We start from the raw sequence: 13,685 nt of genomic DNA on the forward strand, positions 1-13,685 counted from the left end.
CTTAATTTATTGTAACTTTATTATAATTATATATATATATTCTGCCGTCTAGCGCTATGCTACTAAAAGTTTAGGCGAACTATCTTCTGTACAGTATGTGAATTAGGTACCCTAAGTCTAATACAGTACTGTAATTTTGTACAATAGACCAATCCAAGTCCTGTATGGGAATGGGTGCTAGTTAGTGTGCTCCGTATTTCGATCGCCAAATCTCAGGATATTTTGCGTCGACAGATAAAAGGTATATACCGTTGGATAGCGCAAGTAATAAGGATTCCGTAAGTGTAAACATTTTGGTTTTCCGATCGGTAGTTCTAAAGTTACGAGCGTCCGTAATTTTCGATTTTTTCGGGCTCCTTAGGGCCCCATAATTACCATCATCGATTAACTTTAACGACGGTTTTAGTCAGATAATACTTCAATCTAAGACGTGTATAAATTTCGTTCGGTTAGCTCTTACGGTTATTGAGTTATTAACGATCAAAAATTTTACCGTTAACAAAGAGCCACTCCGCCACGTGGTTGTTAGCCGATCGGCGTGGTTATAACCGTTCGGCGTCGGTCTCGGGGGATAGCGGGTAACTGCTTTTCCGGTTCCGATTTTTGGTGAAAGCTTTATCTTAGCCTTTTCTATCTACCGGGTTAGCGCGAGCTGATTCGGAACGGCGGGTTAACGGCTAGGCGTTTAGCCGATCGGCGTTCTGTAGTTTTTTCGGAACTAATTGTTTCCGCGTTTACTTAACTGTTTCACGTGCTTATTGCTGTATTTGATAAGGGCCCATTGCTGCCCGAGGCCTAAATCCTTGTTGTGTTAAAGTTACTTACATTAAGCCGATCGGCGTGTTCGAGCCGAACGGCTATTGTGGTATATATATTGGTAAGGAACGTTTTGACTTCGCTNTCAAAGGCCCGTATAATTTAACTCGCGTATGTGTAATGTAAGTGTACCTTGTAAATGTCAAATTGCGTTTTCGTTATCTCAGGTGTTGTAAACGCGGCAAAATGGCCGTGAAACTGTTTTTCTGTACCTCAAACCTATTAATGTAGTAATTATATATCATATATGTTAGTTTTAAGTCTCCTGTTGTAACACGTGCGGCGAGCGCAACGCCGCCACGTATCCTTGGAACACGCCAATTGTATCTGTTTTTCCTACTTTAATCTTGTTACCCTGTAAATATAATTACGTTGACCATCTATGTACTGTGTACAATATCGATGTAAAGACTATATTGTAATCACGTCATAATTAACTGTAAATATTCGTAATTGTCTGTACTCGGTGTTATTAATAATTGCGATGCGGGTGCCCATGGTGTCTCCCATGTCTTATTTCACACTTTCCTATCTTACTTTCTCTTTACACTTCGACCACTTGCTCTTCCTTCTTTCCTCTTCCAACAGGGCAAAGTCCGTAAACAAGAAACGGATAGCTCTCTCTTCCTTCGATCTAATGTCTAATGTAATTTTGTACATTTCGTGTGAAAGAAACATTCCTTATTCAACAGCAAATAAAATTATTTATATTAATGATGTCTCTAAAGTTCAACGAAGTTTTCGCTGAAAATAACATCAGAAATCGTGACCGCGTTTGCTGAGCTGTTTGGCGACGAAAACAAGCTTGAGCCACGGCGATGTCGAATGGTGCACACTCGGTAAGTAATCCTACAATTTCTTGTTTATAGCGTAGATTATACGGATTATTTCCAAAAAATTATATACATATTTTGGAAGTGTTAAGTCGAATTAGTTTAGAATCGATTAATTTTATGAAAGAAAACCTTTCAAACTGCCATAGTCTGTAAAGCGCATACCTGTCGGGCTGTAATTGGGAAGAACTCGTAAGAAATCGATTCATAAAGGACGGAACGTATCTACCATCTTATAGGGGAGTCGACTGTAAATTGAAATGCGCATTCAGAAATTAAATCTGCATTTAATTTTAAGTGTAGACGACATTATTTACTAACCATGATCTTATTATATAAAACCTTAGATAGTGTAATTCAGTGTTTCAAACTGTGGGTCGCGACCCGCAGGGGGTCGCAAAGCGCGGGGGGTCGCGGGTGAAAGAAAAAGACAAGTGTTTGTAGGTCCTACACTACAATAAAAAAAACTACAATTTCAGTGAGAAGGCTGTGCCTATTTATTTTACAGTACAATTGGTTTTTTGATCGATATTTAATCACAACAGAAAGAAAATTAAATACGTAGTTTTTAAAATCACTGACATAGTTTAAATATGGCCGTGGGGGGTCACTAGAATTTTTTTAACTTGTAAAGGTGTCGCGTATTTAAGAAGGTTGAAAAACACTGGTGTAATTCGTTAAACATAAATTGCTTCAGAGTTGTCTCTAAAATTGTTCTTTTGTTTCACTTTATCAAAATTTCAGTTTTCTCAGTAAGTAAAGTTGATCCTGTAGTCAAGTCAACCACAGAGATGAATATCGAAATACATAGATACCGTTAGTGGTTTCCAGAGTGTTACATCGTTTAAATTTTCTAGCAAGACGAATTATAATACGATGAAATAACGACTATAATTGGTATCTTACACAACCTTCACCTGATTTTTACTTACATCCTTAATCCAACAAAAAAGAAGAGAAATATTATGATTTTGTACTTATATTTGGCCCGTTTTCTATGATGAACAGTTTTGTATCTGTACTTCATTTTTATTGTAAGAAGAACGAAATTCGAAAACTTATCAGGAAGCTTCACAGATGAACAGAGTTTTGCCTAGCAAAAAATTTAAATATTTTTGATTAAAGATTAAAGTTGTCATTGTTTGGATACGTTTCATTCTATACTGCAATGTACCAATATAATCAAGTGATAATTTTTATACATTTTTTGGATTGAAAGTAAATCAAATAGTCCCGATTATCACATCCATTTTTTACAACCTAATTATGTGTAAAATTCACATAATGTGCATTGTTCAGCTTTTTCTGACTTTCACAGTGATTTGTGAAGAATTAGAAAACATTCTAATGGGTTTGTTGAATTTTGTAAAAATGGTCATGTTTGTCTTTACGATTACATTCGATGCTGAAATCCTATACACATGTTTTGAAGTAACTTAGAATTTGTCGAATATTTTCTCTCCAATCTAATTTCTTTATATTGGAAGTCATTTTCTTTCCTCTTTTCACATTTTGTAAACCGTATCACTCTCGATGACATTAAATTTGTTAAACTTTATTGTAATATCGTTTATTCCAGTTTTATAATTTGTAGATTTACGTGTTGCAGCATTTTAAATGACAAGTATTGCAGATAAAGTAACAGAAGCATTTTGCATGATTTCTATGTCCAGCGATAGCCACTTCAATCAGTGTTCTGCATTATCTTGGTAAGTACAAGATTTGCTTAAATTTACATTTTGCAAAATGTTTACTGTAGACAAAAATTAATATTGACGATTGACAGTATGTTGATAACGTAAATAATTATTCTGTATCAAATGCATTAAAAAACAACATCATAAATAAATTTCGTTAACATGAATGGATCAATTATAAAAATATGAATCAGATAACGTCATTGATAAGATTTAACACGTTATAAGATTGAGCGAAAATATTTTGCCATTTTAAAAATGAAACGAAGTAAATATCTCTGAAAATATTATCGTTTGATGTAGCTACTTAAATATTTAAAAAATCATGTGATATATAACTACATTAATTAGCAAAGGCAGTTTAAAATTATTTTTGGAATAGCTTTTCTGATAATAAGTTATGATTTGTAAATAAAAGTTTCAATATTATTACATTGATAAATTATTGTTTAAATATTGATTGCGTGGTACGAAAAACTCTAATACTACACGAAGTAAAGAATAATACAAATTGAAACATAAAATTAACAAATTTTTTTAAGAGTAGAAATGATCTCTTCATGTTGATTACAAAAAACATAGAATGAAGAAAAACTGGGAAATACCAAAGCAAAAATTTATTAACAAAGAGTAGATACCAGCGAAAGAAAATACACAGTCCACCCCTATACAACGCGGTAGATACGTTTCACTTTTTATAGAATTTATGTTCTAGGAGTCCTTAAAAACATAAGCCAATCACAGCCCGGCACGTATGCAGTTTACGGAGTACGGCTGTTTTAAAGGTTTTCTTACATAAAATTAATCGATTCTATACTGATTTGACTCAACATCTTTAATAAATGTATAATTTTTGAAATAATCCATATATAATATGCTATAAACAAAATTCGTAGGATTACTTACTGAGTGTGCATCATTCGACGACGCCATTCCTTAAGCATGTTTTCGTCGTGGAACGGTGCATCGAATGTCAGGTGCGTGTTTTCTGATAAATTATTTTTCTGCGAAAAATTTGCTGAACTTTGGAGACATCATTAACATAAATGTAATATTTACGGACGATAAATAATGAATGGTTTTTAGTAGGTCCGCTGCTCGTTTAATCTCAACAGTTTGTGCAATATCCGCTATTGGTGTAGATTCGACCAATCCTGTCGCGACACGAGTCAACGATGACGTTTTACAGCATGCCACGAGTTTTTTTAGCGTCTTTATACGAATACGGTCGCAATTTTTTCGCCGAGATATAAGAATTCTGATTATATTAACCCGTTTTATAGGGGTGTACTGTAGTATAACTGACAGTGTATAAAGAGCTTTATAGTGATATTGTTAGATTTATTCTCTGTCTCATCGCCGCCAAAATTTGTGTAGGTAGAATTTACCTGCTTTACAGAACAAAAGCGTTGAAGTCAAAAGTGCAGTTTTTGTTTGAGCACATAGTCATAAGCGTTCCAAAGAATATCACTGTTTCTAGTTTCTTGGACAACGTTATCGCTGTCATGTAGTCTTGATGTGCGAATGTCATTCTTTTACCAAATCACTGAACCATACATTCTTATTTTATAGACTTTATTTTATTATTAACGATATATTTCACATACAAATAAACAATAAAATAAATTAAAATTACAGTAAAATTATTCGAATTAAATTTTAAAAAATACATTGTAAATCACTGTAAAGCAAAATTGTCTAGTAACTTATTTTTATATATTTTTACAATTGATCATTTAGTCGAGTTTTCTTTTCAAACTTAAATAGAATAAAAAAGCTATTCGTCTTAACCTTAATTTTTCTGTTCTTCACTCGGAGTTTGCGTTTGAGATTGTTCAAGAAAAACAGAGAAAGAAGGTAAAGACTGAGTAGAAGGGCCCGATTCCACTTCTTTATCATGATTGATTCGAGTAGAAAATCCTGCTTGCATGTCTTTTTTATTCGAAGTTTCAGTTGAAGACGAATAATGAAAACTGGAAACAGTTTCTGTTAAAGACTCTGCATGCATCAATACTTTTTCCGAAGTCTCACTTGAAAAAGATTCTTCTTGAATCACACCTTTTTCCGAAATATTAGTAAAGAGAGGTCCTGCTTGTGTCCAGTCCTCCGGAAGAATTTGAGCAGGTGGGAATTGCTTCCCTTTTTTATCAGACATTTTTGTTGAAGAAAATAAAAAAGAATCATGAAAACTGGGCAGAATTTCAGTAAACGGTTCTACTACCTGTGAGAATTCAGTTGAGGATGATATTTGCATCATATCTTTCTCCGAAATTTCAGTAGAGTAAAATCTTGCTTGAATTTTTTCTTTGTTCGAAGTTTGAGCTGAATCGTGGAGGCTATGCAGAGTTTGTGTTGATTCCTCTTGCCTTTGCTCTTCCTGCAAGTTTTGAATAAAAGGTCCTGCTTGCATCCCTGCTTTTATCAGGGTTTCTATTTTATAAGGACTTGTTTGCATTAATTGTTCCTGCAGCATTGCAATTAACGAGGACCCCGTTTTCATAAATAATTTCTGCAGTATTGTGGAAATATGAAATCCTGCTTGTTTCAAAATTTCCTGAAGAAGTGCACTTAACAAAGGTTTTACTGGCATCGATAGTTTATCTAAGGATTGTGTGGATGATGTTTCTGCTTCTATCTTTGGTTCGTCCAGGGTTTGTGTTAAAGGAGGTTTTGCTTGCATCCTCGGTTTCTTTGATTTCTGGAGGGTTTGTGTTGAGGACGGTCCTGCTTGCATCCGTGGTGCTTCCAAAATCTGTGATGAAAATGTTGCGTGCATCTGTGGTTTCTGGAGGGGTAGTGTTGAAAATGGTCCTGCTTGCGTCTGTGGTGCCTGCACAATTTGTGTTGAAAGTGTGTCTTGCATTTGTGGTTTCTGAAGAATTACTGTTGAGGATGGTCCTGCTTGCATCCGTGGTGCCTGCACAATTTGTGTTGAAGGTGTTGCTAGAATCTGTGGTATCTGGAGGGTTTGTGTTGAAGACGGTCCTGTTTGCACCCGTAGTTTTTTTAGAAATTGTGTTGATAAAGGTCCAGTATGCATTCTTCGTTTCTGGAGGGTTTGTGTTGAGGATGGTTTTGTTTGTGTCCTTAGTGCCTCCACAATTTGTGTTAAAGGACTTGCTTGCGTCGATGGCTCCTGGAGGGTTTGTGAAGAAGAAGGTCCTGGTTTCGTTTGCAGTTCCGGAAAGTTTTGTGGTAAAGAAGGCTCTTTACGCATTAATTGTTCCTGCAGGACTGAATGTGAGGAATGTTCTCTAAGATGCGAATTATACGTGTCGCTATCAGCAAATATTTTTTTACAATATCTGCATTGGTAATAAAATGTGTCAAATCTGTGTTTTTCTTCTCCGTGCTTTGGTAATTCTAGTTCACTATCAAACACTTGTTTACAATTGAAACATCCATGTGGTTGTTTTCTCGCATGCTTATTTTTGTCTTGTTCTATTTGCAGATTATATTGCTCTATCTGGTGCACTATCTGGTGAATCATTAAAGTTTCTCGTTGTTCAAATGTAGCGTTGCATATTTCACAAACATAAAGTCTTGCTTCATGTTGGGTTTTCTCGTGTAGTTGTAAATCTTGTAAACGGAAAAACTCCTGTCCACATCTTTGACACTCGTGTCTGTCTTCTGCATGACTTGCTTGATGATGAATAAATAAACATTTTTCAGAAAATTTCATTTCGCAAATTACACATTGAAATTCCATTTTTCGGTTTTCTGATGATAACAATAAACTGAATGTCATTGAGGAATATAAATTTTTTATCAATGGTTCCCAGACAGTAATACTTTGTATATGCCAAAAAAATTGAGTAGAGGAATTAAATAGAAAACACAAAATAAGTCGTCGTTAAAAAGTACGAAGTACATAAAAACGTGATCTATTTTACAAAAGTTTATTTTCATAATAAAAGATGAGTTTTTAAAATATAAAATTTGTGTGTCAAAGTAGTTGTAACTAAATTAACCGTTTTATGATTTTATGCATCCATTTGTATAGATGAAGTAAACAACATGTTGAATACCACAGCTATCCTTAAATAAATTCTTTAAAAGTTATTATTTTTTATTATAAAATACGACAGAGAAAGTGAGAAATAAGTCTATTGAAAACTTATAGATTATTATTTATGTACAAAACACTAATATAGCTTTAAATGTATTAATTTTATCTGAAAAATAAAAACTATACTTTTTATTTTACCTACTAATTTACTTCAGTAATGATGTTTATCACCTTCAGATTATTTATTTTTTTGAAATTGTTCTGAAGATGAACGAGCAAACACTATATAAAATAAACGCATACAAATACATGCTCAAAGATTAATATTAAGAAATTTTCAACGCTTTTCGTCATAAATGACAAATAATATAAAGGATCAAAGTCGTGAATGTTTTTCTTATATTTAAATTAGGTTAATGTCCAGGGTCGTAGACCATCATGGCGGCTCTTCCTATTTTAGCCTCGAAACCGGACCGCTTTGGAGACGACGTGTCACGTGACGACGCGAGCGAACGGCGGCGGCTGCTGCGCCGCGGTAGCGCCGGCGCTGATTCCAGCAAACAGTGGGGACGCACGTTCTAACCTAACCTAACCTATTCTAATAATATAATTGGTAATAATTATGATAATTTATCAGAATAGGTTAGGTTAGGTTAGAACGTGCGTCCCCACTGTTTCCTTTTCTTTTTGCGGAATCAGAGATGAGCCGCCATGAGTCTACGTATATAGACGTTAACCCGCGCATCGGTTTTCCCCGTTTATCGCGACGCAGCAGCCGCCGCCGTTCGCTCGCGTCATCACGTGACACGTCGTCTCCAAAGCGGTCCGGTTTCGAGGCTAAAACAGGAAGAGCCGCCATGATGGTCTACGACCCTGAACATTAACCTTAAATTATAAGCAGTCATTTTTACTGCACTCATTCAAGGTGAGAAGCTGCAGTAAATGTTAAAAATATGCTTATTTAGCTGCAAACAAGCACTGCTTTTAAATTATTACTTGATTAAAACATCCCTTAATATCTTTCGATTGTGAAAATACCATTAGAACGTAAGTAATAAACAAGAAAATACATTTTATACCGAATAAGTTTTCGAGAAAAAGAGATTCGATGAGAATAGAAAGAAATGTTTAGGAACCATTGATATAATTTTATACTTTAAAGAAAAAGTAATATTGTTATAGTTTTAAATGCACATTAAAGTATTTTTATACTTACAAACGGATTCTTTATTTACGAGGAACAAACTTTTCGTTTTACCTTTGCAAGTATTTTGTTTAAGTGTTGTTTTATTACCATAAGTGTACAGTAATTTAATTTTTTTTCATGGTAAAGAAATAAAACTTTAAATTTATTGTTTATTAATAACGAACTAGTATAATTAAAAATGAATTAATAACTGTTTGCAATTTTTCGGAAAATATTGAATTATTACTAATTTAAATAGATCGTTCGTTTACTAAATCAAATTTAGCAGCAAATTTAAGCAATTTTTTATTGTTGAAGTTATTTAAATAATATTGGCTTATATTTCAAATTTACTGTTCTAGAAATTTGACGACGTTAATGAACGTATTCATGTTAATTAGTAACTTTTTGTGGTAAATGGACGTTAATTCTAGTAGTACTAGTGGCATTGTTTTTTTTTATTATAAACGGGCTGTTTTATTGGTAGAAGACACTAAGATATTCTGCTTCTCTTTCAGCTCATTATTTACACACTTTTCTCAGTGGCCACACCTAGCGATTTTCAGCCGCGCAGGCGACGGCAACTGCAACAAGTGCAAGTTAAGTCATTGACATATTGTTCGTCTGCGTTGACACTCGAAAACACCTAACCTTATAGTAAACCAATAAAATTTTAGTAGCTTGTTTTTACTTCAGTTTTTGTGTGTTTACCAGTGGTTTTAATTATACTTCAGAGTAATAACCGAATTTTAACCACTTTTCTTATTAAAATGCACCCAGTTTCCTTACTACAATGAATAAAAGAAAAAAGGCGATCATTTGTTATAGCTGGCAATAATACAGAAAGAGACAAAATCTTCAATAAAACGAAGAATTAAAATCCAATAGACATTTGTGAGCCCGAATAAACTCGATCAATCTCGATTCTGTAAAAGTATCAATTCTCTTACTTTCTGCCATGATGAACTATTTCAATGTTGCCACACTATGACGTGACGCAAAGGCGTTTGCTAATTGGATGCGTGTTTGCAATCTGCGCGAGTAGAACAAGCCTTTAGTCGCGATTGCAGTCGTACCGGTTTTCAAAAGTAGGTTAATAGTTAACAAGAACAGCCATCCTGGTTGCAGTTTTGTACGCAGCTGAAAATCGCTAGGTTTTACCACTGCTTTGTTAATCGCTTTCCAGAACACTTTTTTTTATGACACTCTTTCTTCTGAGAAATCGGGATCTCTTCCGGGAGTCACCATATCTTGAAACAGACTCAAAACATCGTCTTATTAGTTTCCTTTTTCTTTTTTTTTCCTAGAAAGAACATTTTCAGACATAATCTAACGAACTTCTTTCTGCGTGTCTAAACCTTCTCAATTTTCTTTAGAATTTTGTTAGAGATTTTTTAAACTTTCTAAATCCTACTTATTTAATGTAAGTAGCAGAGAGTAAAATCTCGGTATAACGTCAACATGATAAAATTATGTCAAACGCGTGTTCAGTTTTTTAACAATTTATATAACTTTTTCGGTTATGTTGTCTGGTAAAGTCAATTTAATGCATCTTGATAATGAAACCAATAACAATTCGTTTGAAGCGAAACGGATAATGGGTAATGATATACAGTGGAACGTCGGAAAATACGACCTTAATTTGTTCCTGGTGTTTGGACTTATACTGAATAGGACGTATACCAAACCAACCTTTCCCATAAGAAGTAATGTAAAAATGATTAATCTGTTTTCATGTAAAAAAAAAATGGCTGGCTTTAAACACCTCGCTTTCCTGGCTAGTTTCTGCTTGATTTTTCATGAGATCAGCATGTATCTTTTTATCTTTCTCGCAAATAATTGCTTCCGATACGCTGTCGCCAGCACACTGTTTTTCAGTTATCCAAAGCAAAAGCAATTTTTCAACATGATCTAATGTCTTCGATCTGTGTTTAAAGATTAATTTAATCCCTTTCGCATCGTTAGCAAATTTAATAATGTCTTTATTTTTCACGACTGTCGATATTGTCGTTCTCGGAATACGGTAGGCAACAGTTAAATCTCGAACACGCATGCCACCTTCATATTACTCAACAATCTTTTTTCAGTTGCATTGTGATTTTAGTCATTTTTTTCATTTCTCTGTTGCCTTTTTGAAATTCATGATTAATAAAAATAATAACATTTTACTTACAAATTAAAATAAAAAGAAATTTGACAATGTTATAAACTGTGGCACCGCGAACGTCTAGCCTGGTCTAATACACCGATAGTGCTACTTGTTTGTAGATAGCGCGTATAATTGAATTAAGTCGTATACCGAACAAAAGTCTTATACCGAGCAAAATTTGTTTCGTCCAAACAGGACGTATTCCGAATTGGACGTATTTTTAAGCAGACGTATACCGAGGTACCACTGTATTTGTTCTTATTCTAATTTTTTAAGTAGGTCATTAATTTTATATAAAAACGCTACATTAATTTATATTCTTAAGAAAAAATATACCAAAAAATTTGAAATTTGCTAACGAAGTAATATTAGCATGTCGCCTGATTACTCGCGCAAGTAAACTTACGATTTACGACCGGATGGCCGAGCAGTCAAGGTAGAAGCCTACCGCTGTGGGAACTTGGGGTTGAATCAGGGTGTATCGAAATTAACCAAGAATTATTCCAGGTAGTCTGTCTGAATATACCAGGCCCCAATTTTCACTACCGGCCGTATCATTGTGAGCTTGACAGAGCCAATAATGGACTTGCTATAAGATGCTCTCTTTTAGTACCCTCAGGAAAAAGATAGTTTTAAAGAAAGTACAGTAACAAAGTGCAAGAAGCTGTATTTTGTGTATTTTCTGTAAACGCATGTACCTGCATTTCTGTGTGCTAATTTTAAAGTGTTTAGTTTCGTATCTTAGCTCCATTTTCTTGCTTTTCAGACTGTAAGATATTGTTTTGGTTATTAAAGTATATTCTTGTTTGAGATGAAATTTCAGGTGATTAGGCAAATGTTTGAATAAACAATAATGGTATCTACTTGTATTTCAGTCACATCTTTTCATTTATACATTAATTATTGAAACATTAAGTAAAGAAAAAAAAAACATTTTCATATTGGAAATTCATTTTTTTGTTTTACGTAATGACAATTAATTGTATCGCAAAGTGCCGATGCAAATATGTACTGTTTTAACTAAATACTAGAAAAGAAAAAAAATCTATTAGAACTGACAGTATACAATTATTAAGTAACGGTTTTGTTATATTTCCGTTATTGAGAAAAATTTTTTCTATTTCCCACGCTGTGTATATTTTATAAGTTTCGGTTTAGACATACAAAGTAGTTTAATTATTCTCGTTCTATACGATTTTATTTGTATATAAATATTTATTTTTAATACAATAAGAGAATGTTATAATGTAATTATTAAAAACAATGCTTTCATGCACTGCCGTCCTACAAGTTTATCCTGCCCTGTCTGGATTTTCGTTAGTATTAGTTAATAGAAAACCTAGGCGCCCGTAAAATGGTGCTTATTGTGAAACTTCTACTGTACACTTTCGTACCCTAGATAGTTTGGGCCAAACCTGGCCAAGGGCAAGTACATTGTCTGCTTCATTGTCTATTCATGAATACACCTTTGCATACAGTTTGTTTTATATAAACTAGTTAGTCTTTAGTTTAGTTATTCGAGTACATGAAATTATTTACTAAACAATGCGTCTGTATTAACTCGAATACTTCTCTTAACTTGAATAAACTTTTAAAGCAGTTAATATGTAATATAAGAAAATTTTATTTAAAATCAATATTTGCCAAAAAAAAATGAAACCATTATTAAATTTCCAAAAAATTTCGAACGAAATTAGAACTATTGTGTATTAAGTAATATTCAAAATTATATTATTATATCTTAAACATAACTAAAACACCTTTTTAGCAATTGAACCGAAGGTCAACGAATGCTGCGAACAATCAAATTTTTGTATTGCTCATTGTAAATTAAAAATGGTTGTGTATGTATAAATAATACTTCAATATTTAAAATTTAAACTAAAAACATTACAATGAAATTGAGACGGAGCAAGAAAGAAAGAGGTAATCCGTGCACTTTCTGTAAAATCAGCAATGTTGGCTAATTATTTCTTGTAACTGTAATGATAGAAGTGACCCGAAATCGATCAGGACCGTCGATAGAGATAATTTTTTAAAGTACTGCAGCAATTTATATTATTCGAATTATATCTTTGGTACAAATTTAAGCAAAGTGTCTGTTTTTGACGAGCATGATCGTCTGCAGAAAATTATTTACGGGGAAAATAAAGCTAGAGATAAATTACAGAAGTTTATTAATTAGTTATTTCATATTTCTTGGCTTTTTAAAAAGAGACAAGAAATTTTACAAACACAAAGCGTTCCACGTCCGGAATGTAAAAATGCATTTTAATTATTATTACGATGATTATTTGTGAAATTTTTTAAATTTTTAATTAAGATCAAGTGCCCCATTTGCCCTTCTGCAAATGCCCATGTCCACTATTACCTGGATTTCGTTACTGCTCCAAGGCAAGCTATATCACTTTGGTCAGTTCTATTGGTTATAATACATTTCCGCACTCGCGCTATGTTTATGCCGTCATGTAGACCTAATATGAGGATATCTCTAGTTGAAATTAATAAAGTTATTTTTCATTTCATTTAAATTCGTTTTATTGTAGAATTATATAAAATACAAATACACAATAAAATCGGTTAAAATTATATAAAATATTTTTGAATATCAATAAAATGTTTAAATCGTTCTTTTTATCAGTGCGTTCGCATTACAGAGTTTCACAATTATTCTGACATATTTACAAAATTGTCGTTTGCGAAATTGTATGCGGATATTTGATGTATTCTTGTATTTCTGTTCAGTTTAACTTTGCTTCGTTTCTCCAAAGTTGAACTCGAAGAAGTAAGATGGTAAGTATGTAAATTAGCGGGTTTTATAATAAGAAAGTTCATGTTTGCATCCTCTCTCCTTCCTAAACATGAGCTGAAGATGTTCCTGCTTCTGTCGTCACTTCTTCCTGAACCTCAGCTGAAGAAGTTTCCACTTGTTTTACTTTTTCCTCCGAACTGCCAATTTTCGAAGTTTTTGATGTTTTCTTTATTTTATTCGAAG

At 33.4% G+C, this 13,685-nt stretch overlaps 1 protein-coding gene across 1 annotated transcript; it reads right to left on the minus strand.

The window, feature by feature from the left end:
• Positions 1 to 5,007: 5,007 nt before the first annotated feature.
• On the minus strand, positions 5,008 to 8,593 carry LOC111629153 (zinc finger and BTB domain-containing protein 24-like). The gene is made up of 2 exons (XM_023373022.1): positions 8,572 to 8,593; positions 5,008 to 7,066 (listed from the first exon to the last, which is right to left on the minus strand). The coding sequence occupies exon 2, from the start codon at positions 7,053 to 7,055 to the stop codon at positions 5,139 to 5,141; it is 1,917 nt and encodes a 638-aa protein (XP_023228790.1). The 5' UTR covers positions 7,056 to 7,066; positions 8,572 to 8,593; the 3' UTR covers positions 5,008 to 5,138.
• Between the last annotated feature and the right edge of the window lie 5,092 nt (positions 8,594 to 13,685).

The sequence above is a fragment of the Centruroides sculpturatus genome, unplaced genomic scaffold (genome assembly GCF_000671375.1).
Source record: "Centruroides sculpturatus isolate CEXI.00-Female unplaced genomic scaffold, Cexi_2.0 scaffold555, whole genome shotgun sequence".
Lineage (NCBI taxonomy): Eukaryota > Metazoa > Arthropoda > Arachnida > Scorpiones > Buthidae > Centruroides > Centruroides sculpturatus.